General features: G+C 45.7%; 1 protein-coding gene across 1 annotated transcript; it reads right to left on the bottom strand.

Moving 5' to 3' along the window:
* Positions 1–1,716: 1,716 nt before the first annotated feature.
* FOXN4 (forkhead box N4) lies at positions 1,717–16,223 on the bottom strand (the record flags this gene model as incomplete). Its single annotated transcript, XM_082773762.1, has 9 exons — positions 1,717–2,140; positions 2,634–3,017; positions 4,020–4,227; positions 4,313–4,409; positions 4,805–4,932; positions 5,080–5,193; positions 5,277–5,392; positions 6,262–6,425; positions 16,141–16,223. 9 exons carry the CDS (start codon positions 16,221–16,223, stop codon positions 1,887–1,889), a joined length of 1,548 nt encoding a protein of 515 aa, XP_082629888.1. The 3' UTR covers positions 1,717–1,886.
* Positions 16,224–16,435: the final 212 nt, after the last annotated feature.

Raw genomic sequence — 16,435 nt, 5'->3', positions numbered from 1 at the left:
GCTCTTTCATTTTGTCATTGTATGAACAAGGAGGGTCTGAGGAGGGGATGGCAGCTGCTGCTGTAAGGTAGCAAACATTTCTGATCTGTAAGCTGTGTGTAACTATTTCCTGGCTGGGTTGGTTTTCTGGTAGCAGCTGCCTGGGTTCAGTGGTCGGTGCTGAGCTGCAGCGTGCCACCTGCTTGGCACCGGAGTAATTGAGATGCAGCACACCTAGAATGACCCAGGCTTAATGCTAAGAAATAATATTTATTTTTTAAAAAATGAAGACATCGTAGATGAAACCAGTCACAGCAAGTGATCATTAATCACATTTGTTCTTGAACAATAAATTACGATTTGGACCATCGTGCCCTTTTGGGAGGGGCTGCCGTGGCTGTGTGCACTTGGAAGACGTGGCCACGCAACGCTTCCTGGCCCCTGACCCTCACCACTGCGATTTTCAGCACAAGGAACCCGCTCAGGGGCTGCTGCAACCTCCCAGGGGGAGCTGTGAAGAAGTTTGGGTCTGTGGTGGGTGTTTAGTACCTGGACATCAGCTGGAGAGGCTTTCTGCCTCGGGCCAGCCACGTGCACGACCCCTGGAAGCTCCATTAACAAACAGGAACAGACAAAAACACGAGATATAAATATTATTCATGGTCACAGAGGTATAAGTAGACTAAATGCTACATTTCAACTTACAGTTCTCTCTCTTTTTTTTTTTTTTTTTACTGTTTCATCAATTATTATTTTTTTTGCAGTGTGTGGTACCAAGTATCCAGCAGGACTTGTAAATCTAAAAATCTAAATTAGAATCAATTTTACTTGGATTCATCAGAACAGGAAGACAATTCTGAACTGGTATGGAACAGTTACAATATTTGGTCTCTGATTTTTTTTTTTAAAAAACGTGAGTTTCACAGTATCAAAAGTGCTTATTTAAAAGAAATGTAGTGTAACAAACAGCGATTAAAATTTATGCATTTTTGAATATGAATAATTTAGTTGATGTAAAACAGGTTACTGCAGCATTTTAAAAAATTGAACAGTGCTCAGTTTACATAATTTCTTTTCATAACAATAAATATAAATAAATTTACAAATAGTAATACTGCCTAGCACGAGAATAGACAGAAACACAATACACAGTACTACAAAGAAATCTATTTTTTTTTAAAAATCCTAAAAATAGGCATAATTCCTAAAAACTTCTAGCCAGTGATCAGTTTCATAATTCAGTAGTACCAATTCCTTCATGGGTAAGGACTTTGTTTTTAACCCTAGATATAAGAGTTGTCTGCTATAGATTTGCTTTTTCATTTTTTTTTTTTTGCTCCTTTTTGCTATCTCATAACAATAAATTAGCAATAGTCATGTCAAAATAGTGTTAGAGGTGCAAGTGTCTCCAGAGACTGTATGTGAGCTTTGTTCGATGGCAACAGTCTTTTGGCAATTGAAGAAAAAAGATGAACGTGGTACGAGATCAACTCTTCTGGACTTCACCGTGGTGCTGAGCAGCCCGTTGGCTTGCGGTGGCTGCTGTGTGTGTGACGACATCAACGTCCAGGTCACCGTGCCAGGTAAATGCATTTTCCTTCACTGGGCTCGTCTTTAGCTCAGCTGCATTCTAGTAAAAGTTCCTCCTGATTGATGTTTTCCAAATCCTTAAGAGCTCTCCAGTCCTGCAACACGACCGTCCATGCCCCTTCCTCGCTCCTGACATGGGTGAAAGAAGCTCCACAGCCACCAGCTTGAGTTATTTTGGCATCACACGCTGCGTCCCACTAAATAGCCATCACCTTCCACGTGTCTGTAGGAGGAGCTGTTTTATTGCTTTCGGGTCAGGTTTTAAGGGGTGGGAGAAACTGGCCCCCGAGTTAGAGGTCCGTGGAATGGTGCAAAACTTAGAGCAGAGCGATGGGCTTGTTGCCTTGGGGGTTCATGTACTGAGCTGCCGCCGCCACGTTGTCCAGGGCCGTGTAGGTGGTGTAAAGGCCCGTGACCTGCAAGTCTGAGAAGGAGTGGTCGCTGCCGCTGGACGCAGGGGTGAGGCCGGGAGTGCCTAGGTCACAGTCTGAGAGGTGCAGCGGGGAGTTGCTGAAGGCACCCAGGGTGTCAAGGCTGAAGCTGTCGTCTTTCATTTCCTCCCATATGTTACCTGTAAGAGATTAAATTCCAGTCACAGCAACGCATCCACCCTGCCCAGGCACTGTGCAGGGGGCCAGTCTTTAACTAAAGAGTTTTATGTGCTGCTTAGAAACAGCACAGCTTGCAGACAGTGCCAGCTGTAGTGCAAAGGCACTGAGAGGCTCTTCCAGCAGCAGGCTGGACCTTTCTGGGCAGCATTTATCTACCACATGCTAACCAGAAACTCAGGGACTGTGCTAAGCATCTCTATAAACCAAAGCTGTTCCCCTTTTACAAATGGGCAAAACCACAGCACAGGTAAAGCTGTGATTTCTCAGGGACTGAGAGATGGGGTGTCCCAGGTCGTTAGCCTGGCACGCCTGCTTACATCTACCGCAGTGCACAAGTTTTTATCTCAGTTAATCCCACCCCAGTGCAGCTGGCTGAAGCCCCGCTTCTGTATTTAGCAATTCCATAACTCTACAAATCCTGCCCTCTGCTCCCCCACATTCCCTCTCCTGTACCTTGCAACGCAAAATCCATAATGCTTGGGTCCAGGGCGTCCACCTCCGTGTTCATGTCGGCGCTCACAGTCAGGAAGTCGGGAGGTGGGCGGCCCAGGGCGTGGTGGGGAAGGGGGCTGGGGCTCATGTCAGGCAGAGCGTGGAGAGGAGGTGTTTGGGCAGGTGCCGGCGAGTCCGGGGCGATGCGAGCCTGGGTCTGGATCTGGTGATGCAGGGGGATGGACTGCAGCGAGAGCGTCATGATGGGCTGGGGCTGCAGCTGGGAGATGGAGATCCGGCCCTGGGCTGCTGCCAGGTGGGTCAGGGTGGAGACCTCGGCCTCTGCCTGTTTGCCGGGCCGCCTGCAGTTCTCCGGTCTGTCAGTGATCAGCTTGTCCAGCTCCTCTGCGCGTGCAGTACCCGTTCCCAAGGAAGAAAAGAGTGAGTTTAACCCCGTTGTTCAAGCAGGGCCCTGTCAAAGCATTTCGCTTGTGAGCACAGCCACAGACTTTTGCTGTGAAGCTGAGAAGGCAAACAGTGTAATTGTGTGAGAAGCAGCACAGGAGGCAATCTTTGTGCAAAGGGTAAAGAAATGCCATCTACTTCCCTACCCTTAACCCTTACCCTAGTCGAATTCCATGGTAACCCCTAACAGAGCTGAAGAAATGATCACATGAGATTTACACAGAGCAACCAGGCTGCTGCTGATGGCAGCTGACCTGCAGCTGCAGAACTCAGCATCCTCAGGAGGTCTCCTGCTTCCAGGGACACTGAACTCTTTGGTTTTGGGTAAGATTCATCTGAGAGCCTCCTGACCGTTTCAGTGGCACTTTTGTTTTTAAGCAAAGGAGAATGCTACTCATCATTGATTGCATATTACAGAGTTTACAGCAGAAACCTCCAGTTGATTTTGCCAGTATTGAGCTCCTGAAAGCTTCAAAAACTTGTCTTTGTAAGTAAGAATGAGAAGGTTTTACTAAAGAGTTTTGCAGAGTAACACTTAAAACCTGCCACTATAAATACTGACGCTGGAGGCAGCATAACTCCTCAGAAGGTCTTGGATGTGCTAGATAGGTTAGCACGGGGGGGAAAAGATAACCTCGAACCTGGGGACTGATTTATGCTGAGTGTCTCCAGCCATGACCGTCAGTTCGGTCACCTCCAGCTGCAGCAGCGCTGTCCTGCCACGCAGCCTCGGGCCAGCAGCAGTGACTTGACTCAGTGCAGAGCACAGGGGGTGTCTCCGCTGGGCAGGTTTGAGGAGGAGGCTGTTGTAAGGCTGGAATTCTGTGCCAGCCAGCTCTGTGCCACAGAACTAATTTCTTAAGATGCACGTATTCCTGGACAAACAGACATTTTTAACCCTTGCCTCTCATGTAAGTATTTAAAGTGTAGTATAATCCCTACCTGGGTTAGCCATGCTCCTGTGAATGGCAGCTAAGTCCTTCCGCTTCCACTTCTGCATCTCCTCTTCCATCTTGTCAATCTTGGCAGGGTTGAGAGCCCACAGGCACCCTTTGCGAGAGGTGCCGCTCATCTTGTTCTCCACCTTCTCAAAGCACTTATTGAGGGACAGGTTGTGGCGCACAGAATTCTTCCAGCCATCGGGGGCTGTCTGAAAGATGCAGGAAGGTGTTAGAGAACTAAGTTGTGAACAATATTTGTGATGTTCTACCCCCACCTTGCAGGTGTATGCATACCTTGAAGTAGGGGAAGTGCTCCTTCATGAAGCTGTAGATCTCGCTCACGGGGAGACTGCCTGTTTTGCTGTTCTTCAGCGCCATTGCAATCAAGCAACTGGAGGAGAGAGAAACACTTAACAGCAGGCTGCATACACGTAGCCATCCCATCACACCTCCTCCTGGTCTAGCAACCTCAGACACCTGGCTGGTCATGGGATTCCCGTGGTGCTCTGCTTCCCCGGCACCTATAGCCAGGGAGTTTTCAGAAGTCACCCTGTGATCCTGCAGATTTTACTCCTCTGTGCTATTTTTCTACCTTTTTGCTGATTGTCCAGCTGCTCATTTGTTCCTGCCACCCGCAAGGGGCAGTTTCCACAGAACTCTTGAGTGGATGATGGGAATTTTGTTCCCTTCAAAAGGAATCAAATATTCTCATGCTGTTGTGCTTACAGTATTTAAAAACACCTCAGTGAACACTGTGAGCAACGTGCTGTGCTGTTACCCACTCACCTATACGAATAGATGGGCTTGGGGTAATGCTTCGGATGCAGTTCCTGGGCAGAGTGAGGAGCCAGGCGTGGCTGAGAATAATGTGTCTGGGTCCCATAGGGCGGGTTGTAGATGGCTGCTGGGTTGCACTACATGCAGAAGGAAAAGAAGGAAAATGTCAGGTGCAGAATGTCCATGGGTATGTAGGCTTAGGGATTTTCTTTCTCTTTTGATAGAGTTCTAGAGATGATCTTGGAAGGTACTTTGAGACACAGATCACAAGGAAATAACAGTACCTGTGGTGTGTTCTGGGCCATAGCAAACACTTGCTGTGAATGAGGAGGAGGGAAGAGTTGTTGCTGTGTCTGTAAACCAGGAGATGGCTGCCCACCTACAGGGTACTGGCTCATCTGCTGAGATGAAGACAACAGACATGTCAGTCTTGAAATTACCAACATCTTTTCCTAAGAAGTGTTGCAAGGGTTGCTCTTACATTTGCTCCATGTGTTGAAATAGAATTCAAACCCAGGATTCCCTGTGGCAGGCTGGCCTGGACATGAATCATTGCTCCAGGTGCTCCTGAGGAGTGCATATTGCTTGCCACAGGACCTATTTTGGAGAAAGCAAACGCAATAACTGTTCACATGAAAGTACACGTCAGAAAAGAGAGCTGACATTTATTTTTAATAGATGCAGTTATCACAGCCAAGCTCTGGAGTGGATAATCACACCTCTCATAGCTTTCCATCCCCAAAGAACCCTGAACATTTCACAAATTGCAAAGATGACTTCAGCTGCTTCTAAAACTTGTTATGCAGGGAATGAAAGATGACAGCTGTTTAACAGTCCACAGCGGTGCTACAGACACAGTATCTTACTAAAGAAAAAAAAAGAAAAAAACACAAATTCAGCACTATTTGTACTTCAGATATATTTCTGCTCTAAAGGAAGCAGGATGATACACTGAGCTCTCTCAGCAAAATGCCTCAGGAGCAAGTGTGTTTACCTACAGAAAGTTCACACCGAAAAGAAAGGCGTTCAGTGAACATATGCTGTAAGTCTGTATGAAGCAAACAGGTATGGGGTAAATAAGATGCTCTTAATTTTATCAATGTTGAAACAAACAAGAAAGATTAATTACCTAATTTCATGGCTGTTGAAAACCTCTGAAATGCAAGTCTTAAATACCTTGGCCCGAGTTCACACAAGGCCACAACAGCTACACTGAGCAGAACAGTCAATTGGACCCTGAGATCGCTGTTGTGACTGCTAGGACTCTGCCTCTTCAAATGAAAGAAATATATCAACGATATCCTCATTATCAGAAGACAACAGCCTCCAGTCTTCTGGCAGGAAGTGAAATGTAATGTACCTAAAACAAATCTACTCATAGGAGAGTTGGTGTGTGTGGAGGAAAGCAAGAGGGGCAGGAGGCCGTGACATTTCAAGAGCGGTTGTTTAACTTCCTGACAGTTTACCTGTCTGTTGTAGCAATGCATTCTGAGCGCCAAGGCTAAAATCCATTCTTCCACTGGCCATCTGTTGTAAACGAGGAACATCAACAGATGTCAGCCACGACAAGGACTGCAAGTCACTGGGGAGGTCATCTTCGCTCAGCTGGGAGGGGTCAGAAGCTAAGAGCCTGTAAAATAGCGTGAAAGGTTAGAACAGAGCAGAGATGCTGCTAGTCTGTCCCTGGTAAGACAGGAGATGTCTGGGATGCCTGAGCTCATGAAGGTCAGCAGGGAAATCACATCAGGCTGGGATTCTGCTTGCAGAGTTCAGATGCGACCTTTTGTTTCACAGCTAGCTGGTCACCAATGTCCTTAGCCCGTAATCATGTGTTGCTTTGTACAACACAAAATGTTTTAGTTAAGAAACCTTCTCTTGCAGTATTTGGAGGGGAAGGAAGCATGAGAACCTGGAAGAGAAACTGCCTGGAAACAAAACCAAAGCTGATTCATTGTTTTCACATTTGTCAGAAGTTTGCACTTGTGTGGCCTTGATGGAGAAGAAACCTGTCAGGATTTTTAACCTGGCAAATTCACATGAGCCTTGAAATCCAGTGAGCAGCCAGCCTTGGAAGAAGTTTCTGTGCTGAGATCTTCCAGAACCTGCTGCTGGCTTTAACACCTGGAGAGAGCTTTTCCCAGCCTCTGTACTCATTGGTGGGGACAGATAGGCAGAGATCTGCTGCATAAACAAAATTACAGAATGAGCTGTTGATCTCTTCCATTTGGGCATATGAAGTTATTGATACATTACAAGGAACCATGAAGCATGAGAGTCAATTCTTTTAGGCAGTTTTTACATACTAAACGATCTGAATGAAGAGCTACAGAGTAAATAAACAAGACCATCCTGTCTGTCTTTAGCTGACAAAACTGAGGCAGAGCTGTGACAGACTGCTTTTGGGTTAAAGCTCTGCTCTGACACATTCTGCGTGCTCCTTAACACCTGCCTTTGTTTTGCTTCTGATGGCATGTGTTGTACAAAACTGAAATAATGGGAGACATTCATAGCACTCACAAGCTTCTGTGTGGTCAAAACTCCAATTAAAGTCAACAAAAACTATCACGAATGTAAGGATAAACTGTTTTACTTCTGTTAAACTTTGTCTCAGCAGTCATGGCAATCTTGAGGAGTGCAGCAGCACTTAGGACATATCATTAGAGACCCAGGGCAAACCCAGCAGGATTCCTGTCCAAGAAGACACCTTTTTCATCCAGAAGAACAGTTTGGTTGGATGTAGTTGGTTTTGCTTTTGAAACAAAGCCTTTAAAGAGCTCTCTCGTAGAAGTGTTAAAGCCAGCTGCATGGCACTAACGCGTGTTTGCTGCCAAATAATGATGCAGAAGCCTTAAATAAATCTGGTCTCTTGCTGGAGCATCTCTTAGGTTTTACATGGCTCCAAAGCAGCTTAACAGAGGGAGCCAGAGCCGTAGTGCCTGGCTGCCCAGGAGCTTTCAGCTCCTCTATTCAGGATTTCCAGAAACACGCATCAAACTTCCCCAAACTATTATCTAGTAGATCTTTGAAGCAGAATTTAATGTATTTGTTTGTAAAAAGACTGTGAAAAGAAAAAGCAAAAGAAAAGACACTCATGAGCAGGAGCCAAAAGCCCAAATCCTGGCCAAAACATCTCCGAACCTCTCTCCCAGCCTACCCTGGCTTCTTTCTCTTACTGTAGTTATAGTGCAATAATTAGCATTGCCATGGTTACCCCTGTTCAGTTATTTTGTGAGGCCTGGGACTTAAATACATAAAAAGAATGTCAGGTGACCGCTCTGCTGGCCCAGACATTGGCTGGATCGGAAGAAAACAAGGGCATTAAATGATTTGAAAACTGGGCAGGCTCATGTCGTTTGCAACAGTTGGCCCCCTTCATTGTAAGCCGATAACCCATTGTGGAGCAACGACTGTTGCCCAGTGGCACGTGGCCTCGATTGTTTTTTTTGGGATTCTTGCTTAATTGTTTTTTCCCCCCACCCCCTTCCCTCCTCCCTTTTACCAACCCCACATTAATCTGGCCGGATGACAGCCGCCACGCAGCGCGCACACACCGCCATCTGGCACCCTGCTCCCCGCAGCCCGGGCAGCGAGCGCCGGGGTCAGCTGGGCGGCGCGGGTCAGCACCCACCGCACACGCCGCCTGTCAGCCCGGGGATCAGCCCTGCACGGGCTCCGCAGCAGCAGCAGCCGTCGTCTCTTCGGGGAGAAGAGGTGTCCCCACCTTGTTCTCGCAGGTCTTGCAGCGGGGGCTCCGCACGCAGCTCCTGCGGGGCACTGGGCGCCGTCCCACTTCGGGCAGCATCGCTCCCTGGCCATGCTGCGTCCCATCCCATCCCTGCTCTGCCATGACCAGTGCGGACCAGGTGATGACAAGGACAGTAGCTGAATTTTTAGGTCTGTATCAGTCACCAAACTCCTTTTTAAGCACATACCAAGATGCAAAAACATCTAGTAACAAGGCGAGCTGCACAAGCCAGCTCTTTTTCCAAAACAACGATATTTTCTTCCCTTCCCCACACTAGTGCAGCACAGCTCTTTGAAATCACTCTTACAGTCCTTTTACAGTCACCCCTGCTGCTCACGCACACAGAATAACTGCCAGAACAACTGTCTTCATTGATCATGGGACTAAAAGTAAATTTAATCAGACTAAAATAAATATTTCACATTTAAGGACTATTCTTCTGGTTGTCCTCACAATGAATGCTGAAATTTCATACACCTTAACGAAGGTGAGGCTGCTTAAAGCACACCCACTGCTGTCCAGCAGAGGTGTTTAAATGCCCAGCTAAAAGCAGCTTATCTCAGTACGCAGGCTCAGTGTGTGTCCAGCTTTCAGTGAAAAACGCTGAGCTAACTGTCTCTGGAAGGAGAGTTGTGCACAGTAATACCTAACATTTTAATCTCTTGGGGTTCAAACTGTCCGACCTGCAAAATGGGCTGTGCCAGGCCAGCTACAGATGGATAAATATGGGCTGTGATTTCCTGTACCCTGATTCTGTTCCCCTCCGCCATCCCTTTCATCTCACATTTGAGGGTAAACTTCAGGAGTCAGAGATCGTGTCTTTAGATGGGTGTTCACAGCCCTGGCACAATGGGGCACTGTAGTAAAAGCAGCCATTTCCTTTCAAGGCATGTAAATGAGATAAATAGTGATACGCTGTAATTAATGCACACTGCCCAGAGTGTCCCCAGCTGCACATTCCCCAGGGCTGCCTGCTACACACGCCGAGCTGTGCAGAAAGGCTCCCTCCATGCCAAACATGTTGCAAACCCAGTGTTAGTTTTTAAAGGTGTGGTGAAATTAGCAACTCCTTTTTTACCCCTCTCCTTGCAAATCTCTGCAGGAAAACCCTTCAGTTTCACTGTGTTTCTGTCCTAGAAAGGCCACCACATCTGTAAGACTCCACACGATGGTGAGGAGTCATGCTGCGCTACGTGATGCTGCAGTGCTCAGTGCTAACATTTGTCTTTGCTGTCTACTCTACCACACGTTGCCCCAAATATTTACCTGCTCAGGAAAATAGCCCTTGGCCAGCAGCCAGCCCACAGAAAGTTTACTTGAAACAGGAAAAGTGGCCGTTAAAATGAGTCCCCTTTCCAGACCTCCTTATGCTGAGCTCCAGAGTTTCCTGCCAGGAATCACTGAGGAATTGGAGTCCCGCACTGGATGCACACCTGACCAAGCTCACAAGAGCCTGTCAGCAGTGCAAAACCACTTGTTACACGTACCTAAGCTCAATTTCTTCCCCTCACGTACACGTGTGCTGCTGGCACATCTGCTGTTTTGAATGGTTAACGTGGCACCGGCAGGAGACACCAACGGAGCACCTAGCTACAGGGAAAGATTCATTCCTGGCACCACCTTGCAGAAGCCTGCAGCATGAGAAAAGAATTTGGCTGTGTATTTGTACACCTGACCTTAGCATCTTTCCTCGTGTTGAGCTGTTCTAACGCAGCTGGACCTAATGAGCTGGATGTAACGTGGCGGTCACCACAGCCTGCTGTCAGCATGAGCTCCCTGCTTCCACGCTCACAGGCTCTGTTGTGCAAGGAACTCGGCGCTGGAGAGCACAGGAACCTTCAGCACTATTACAGAAAGTCCGCCAAACACGTCTGCTGAGACTAAAGAAAAGCTTGGCAGTGACCAGCACACCCTAAACTATTTCGTCTCCAGGTGGTTCAGCCAATAACGGGGCATTCTGGCTTGTGATACCACATGGGAAGCTACACGCTGCTGTGCACCCTCAACCTCCCACCCTTCAGGGGGCTCTGCCTGCTTGGAGCACACCCCTAAAAGATGCCAAGCACTCAAACTGGTTGATGTTGTAGGGTGAATCTAGTGCTACGGGCTCTCTCAATTGCATCTGTTCTAAATAAATTGAGACCAAACATTGTGGCTGCACTTGGCATGTTCAGCTTCAAGCACAGTTTCAGGATGCCTCTCACTCAATAGACAATTTTTGTTACCATTGCTAGTACTTCTGAGCTTTTTGCTTATGCACAAGCAATGGAACTGTTCAACACATCGAAGCAATCAGGGTGATAGGTCCTTAATTAGCTGTTTGCAACAGTTCACCCAGTGAGTGACAACTGAACTGGAGAAGTCCTCAGAAAACCCACTCTGGAAGCAGTTATGAGAAACTGTTTGCTTTTGTCTGGGGTTACGCAAGGTCCTTAGAACAAGCACAATTTCCCTTATGTAAAACAACACAAGGAAAATATTTATGTTTGTGACTCCTCAGCTGTCTCCATGGTGAGAAATACTCTCTTTTATTAAAGGAGTCAGCTTCCCTGTCTCCTTCTGCTCCTCATCCCATTTGTCCTGCTCTTTCCCTCCATACACTCCTCCTCGCACTCTCCCCCTCTGCAGGTGTTTCCCTGCACAAGGTTCTGTTTTCCAGGCTCCACAGCCATCTGCCTCCTTCCTCCCCGTTCCTGCGCCAGCTCCTCACCTGCTATCTAGCCTGCTTTTCTCCACCCTGCCTTCAAGTTCTTCTAGCAATTTCTGGATTTGCTGGAAACAAGAACAGAAATTAGGCAGCTTTCAGGGGACAGCCAGAACATCCCTCCTCAGCTACAACTCAGGAAACTTTGGATTAGATGAACCAAAGCTAGCAAGGAAAAAGCAAATAACACAATTACCCCGTCAGGTGTTGCTGTTCTCCTTGCCTTACACCATGGTGCAGAAGAGAAGACGATTCTCCAAAAACCTCCCACAAAGACACTTATGCTCTAACAGATCCAGCTATACATGCTCTTGGAGACTTTTATACATCTCAGCTTGGGGTTTCCCAACACCCCGTTACATCATTTCGGTCTGGGATGAAGGGAAACTGAATTACGAGTGACCTGCACGATTTGCTTAAGCCTAAGAGGAAGTTAGCAGCAATGTCAGCACCGAACTCCCAGGCGCTCACTCCTTGCTCTGCTTTGCCCACACAATCATCCCTTCTTCCCATAGAGTGAGATTTGCCAAAAGCTGCCTGGATCTTCATCTACAATCTGTTTTGTTTAAACAAAATTAAAAAAAAATCTGCTGTGACTGATGTCAAAATCAGTTTCTCCTGGTGCAAAAATGTGTTGAAGTATCTGGCACTACTCGAATGTTTTCTGTAAAAATCAAGTCTTGTCTACCAGGGAAGCTATTTTTTTTCCTTTAACATTGCTTCAGCTGTGGTTTTTTAGCACTGAACTGATTTAGAACACAGAATACACCGTCCCGTGTTTTGCAGTGGTGCAAGAACCTGTCTCCCTTGCCTTAGTCACTGCTCTGGTCACCCAGCAACTCTGCTTTCTGTGCAGGGGAGGTTTTTGTCAATGGGTGAAATAAGAGAGATGTGCCCTGAGCACGGGAGCTTCCTCAGAGGAATGCTGAAAAGATACAGATTCCTTTTCTGCTTCCTTGTCTTGAGCTGGAGGTCAAGCACCTTTTGTGAGGTAACACAGGAGCTCGGTTCTGGTTTCACTGGAAACAGAAGCCACAGAAGCCCATGGGATAGTGCCTGGATACAAACCAGTCCCTCCTACCTCTGGCAGTAACTACAAGACAATCTGAGGAGCGAGGGCCACTATTTTTTATTAATACTGATTAGCACATTTCAGGAACTGCATAGGAAACAGTTGAGCTAATCCACTTAAATCAATCCACAGCGGCCTGAGTTTGACTGATTCCTAGGAGGTTTCTCACATTTTTTTTTGAAAGAATGAAGCAACTCCTGTGATGAAATTCCTCCGACACATCGAGTCATTATCTCACTCCCTGTCAGACACACATGGTGTCAAGGGAATGGACACTGACATTTTCTTCAGGAACAATTACGGTGTCGTTAGTTATGCATTCGTAACCTTTTGTCTGCAGAAATTTACTTCTTGCAAACTCCCAGCCTCCATCTACCCACAGGATTGACTGGCAGACATCCCAAACCGTAGCTCGCTCTCCCTAGTTCAAACCCAGATATGAGACTACCACTTAGGAGAGCTGAAAGGTACCCGACATCACAAAGACTGTCCCCCTTTATCACCCCTGCATGCAGTCATATCTGGAACATACGAAACACAAAGGTTATGTGTATAGAATTAATTTATACACATGATAATTCAGGGCTTATGGGATTTGCTGCCAGTCTTAAGTAATTTCTGGATCAATAGCTGTAGAAAGTGACACCGTGACTGTTTGGGACAAGAACTGAAGAGCAGCTTAACCAAGAAAACCCTTTACCTTTTAAACATGACTTGATGATAAACTGTGGTAGTATAAAGTGATTATTACAGTAAAAAATAATCATCAGAGTGCCTAATCAGCTAAATATAGAGCAATTTATTTAAGAACCAAAGGGACGATTAAAATGGGATGAAGGGGGATACAGTCCACTAACACGCTAAGTGCTTTATGGTGGAGTAACTGCTGATGACCAACCAAAAGGATTGCTACTCAGAACTTGATTCCAGTTTAACGTGAATAGAAAACGCATTACAAGGCCTTCAAGATACTACATAAGGCTTCTGTCAGTTGGAAGTATATCATAATACACAGCTACGATACAATGAAAGAATAAAACCACTGTCCTTACGCAAAATGCTGAGCTGCTGGAGTTCAAGTCCACTTTAGCCAAGCCAAAAGTAAACTGTTGTAAATCCGTTACTCTAACCTCATCTGCCTCACTGGGGCTTCTCGTGCTAAAGACCTTCATAGTAAATCTGATTCTGCACTTGCATTCATTGCCATAGATCTTCTACTTCTCTTGCACCAATTAAACTAGACTGCATGAAGATAAACTGCAAATTTCAGGGAAAAAAAAAAAAATACTGCAAGAAGACCACAACACTCATGAACTGAATCTCAAGGACCAGCTCCAAACCCACTGAAGACCATGGGAGCTCTCCACTGCTTTGGTAGCTTTGAGTTGGCTCCTGTAACACACACAGCTTTGTGCTGAGATAACCACAAGTGCACCATTGCACTTGTACCCTGCTTATTGCTTTGATGTTGATATCAAAATATTTACACTAAAACATAATATTAGGTTTTTAATTGTAATTAACAAAGTGTTAGTAAAGTGTTTAAAAACTCCAAGTGTTATTATTCTCTGCCTTTATTCCCTGAAAAGTAACATGAAATCATTAGAAACCTTTGTCACCACTACAATTACGAAAACAGTGACAGAAGCAGTATTTTCTTTGGGAAAATCTGCTAGTATCAAGTTTTGCTTTGCACTGATAGCCAGGCAGTGAAAGCTCCATAACAACATAGGACCTGGAGAAGCTATGATGGCCCTTAATCATTCCTATAGAGTGTGATGTTTTATATCCCACAGCTGAATCTGCAGAACAGATATTTGTCTAAAATCATTTTATTATGGTGCAAAAAGTGCTTGGACTTTGCATAGAGCAGTCCTGAGGATTAGGCTGCTATCTGCTACCTCAAATTTACTGTAGATGCTTTAGGTCCAGAGAATTCTAATGTCTGCTAAAATCATTTTTTCCTACTTTTTTTAAAGCAAACCCATAGTTTCAGGCTCTATGCATAAATACAGGAAAACGTGTTGGCATTTACTGATTTGATCCCCTGCCCACATGCACACGCGCTCTCTCCCTTTTCAGTGTTTCTTCCTGCAGCCTCCCAGGAAAGCCTGGTCTCCTCTAAGTCCAACTGCCCAATTGAAAGATTCCAAGTGAGACAGAAGAGTATTCTCAGCACAGCCCCAGCCTCCCACTCACTAATTGGAGGCCATTCCCATTTTGCGGAGCCTTGATGCTCCCCCATGGAGCACTCAGGACTGTGGGTTCCAGTCTTGGACTGTGGTGACAGCAGGAGAGTAAACAGAGCTGATAGAATTTGACAGGTCTATTCTTTTCTTAAAATCATTCAGTCTAAAAGATTTTCTTTTACATAATCCAAAGTGTTTTCTCATGAAGTAGGACAAATACTGCTCTGCATTTATGGTGCAGTTCAGATTTTATGCATTTTTATCAGAATTTGCCACTATTAAACGAGGTCAAATAATTCATTTTAGAACTGCAGTAAAGAAATCACAAATGGGTGGAAAACGTTAGAGAACTCTGATCGCTGAGTTCAAAATGCTTAATAGAGAATTAACAGTAGTTTTAAAAAGCAGCTGACCCCGATAAAAGAAGAAACTCTTACAGTTCCTTTGCTGGCAGTAAAATAAATTCAACCTTTCTCAGTAAAAAAAAGTGTTTTTGTTTTTCTGCAGCTATGAGTTAAAGAATAGCTCTCTCCATACTCAGGGTCTTTGTTAAGGTGGTGAGTTCTTCAGGGCACCGGTACAGACTTACATGTAAGTACCCAGAAGCCTCTCTCATACACACCCGTCATTAAATACTGAATAATTTCTTTACAAATATTTACATAGCCAGCAAAATGCCTATAGCAAACAGCGTTTTCATAAACAGCAAAACAGAGTTCCACGAACCTTTTTTTTTCCACAGTGGCTTCAGAGAGAATTGCAAGTCACTTGTTGAGCTGCAAGAGGCTGCAGAGCAGTGTTTGCATTTTGAATAGAAAGAGGCTGTTAGAAGAATACCTGCGGCTGACCCCTCTAACACACAGAAATGTGTGACAACACCCTCAGGCAGGGAGGAAGGTGATAGTCCATCACTCCTTATTTTAAAACAATAAAAAGGGTTTTGTTTTGTTTTTAACTGTGAGAACCAGATCACGTTCTGCTGTTACGTATTTCTTGGAACTCAGCATCATGTGACAAGATGTAACCTAGCTTAACCCAGCGCGCTGTAATTCGTGCAGAACTGTCCTGTGACTTCTAACAACACTTTTACATGATAAATGTATCAGTATTGGCATAGGCAAATTATCAGAGGCTGCTGACAAAACCAGATTTGTTCCCACTGATAGTAGCTGAACTCTGGCATAAGTCAGCTCTTTGAAGTACTACATAAGTACTTGTTTTAATGAAAAACTCTTCCATGTGATGTAGTCATTCAATGACTACTTCATAATAATGCAAAATGCAATCTGAAAGGGAACTTTTACATAATTAAAGAAGAATATCCTTGTTTGGCAAAGCCCTGAGAGTAGAGAGAGCTTACTAGAAGGTCAGCCCGAGGCTCTGAAGGTGTATTTATCAAAAATGGCTTAGCACCAAAACACTTTAAACAGGAATACTTGCAATAAGTAACACATTATAAGCGGTCACCACCTTAGAAAGCCATTTTGGTGCAGAGAAGTAACGCAGCTAGCTTTTTTGGACAGCAGGATTTCTAGATACTACATTTTGGTACAGAAATCATGAAAACTGTTAAAGAACCCTCAGCCAGCAGGCTCTGGCAGTGCAGTGCGTGCCGCCGGGTGGGTGAGAGCTCACCTGTACTCCTGCGAAGGGTGGAGGCTCTGCCCTGCGTTCCTAACGCCTCCTGACATGATGCACGGGAGATCGCTCTCTATCATCTCCTTCGCAAAAGACAAGAAGAAAACAGAAGGGGAAGGAAGCATTCACACGGTGGGGTAGCTATCCAGCACTTCAGCACCGGAGTTTGGGGGGGTAAATCAACAAAATCCCCACTCAGGCACCTGGGCTGGAGGGGAACGGAGTCTAAGGAGCCCCCCCACCGTCACCCACCGGTCGTTATTTGGGGCTTTGAGGGAGGGGGGGACCCCTG

Source organism: Aythya marila (genome assembly GCF_965140915.1).
Source record: "Aythya marila genome assembly, chromosome: 17".
In the NCBI taxonomy this organism is placed as follows: domain Eukaryota; kingdom Metazoa; phylum Chordata; class Aves; order Anseriformes; family Anatidae; genus Aythya; species Aythya marila.
This window is presented reverse-complemented; position numbering and strand designations above follow the sequence as displayed.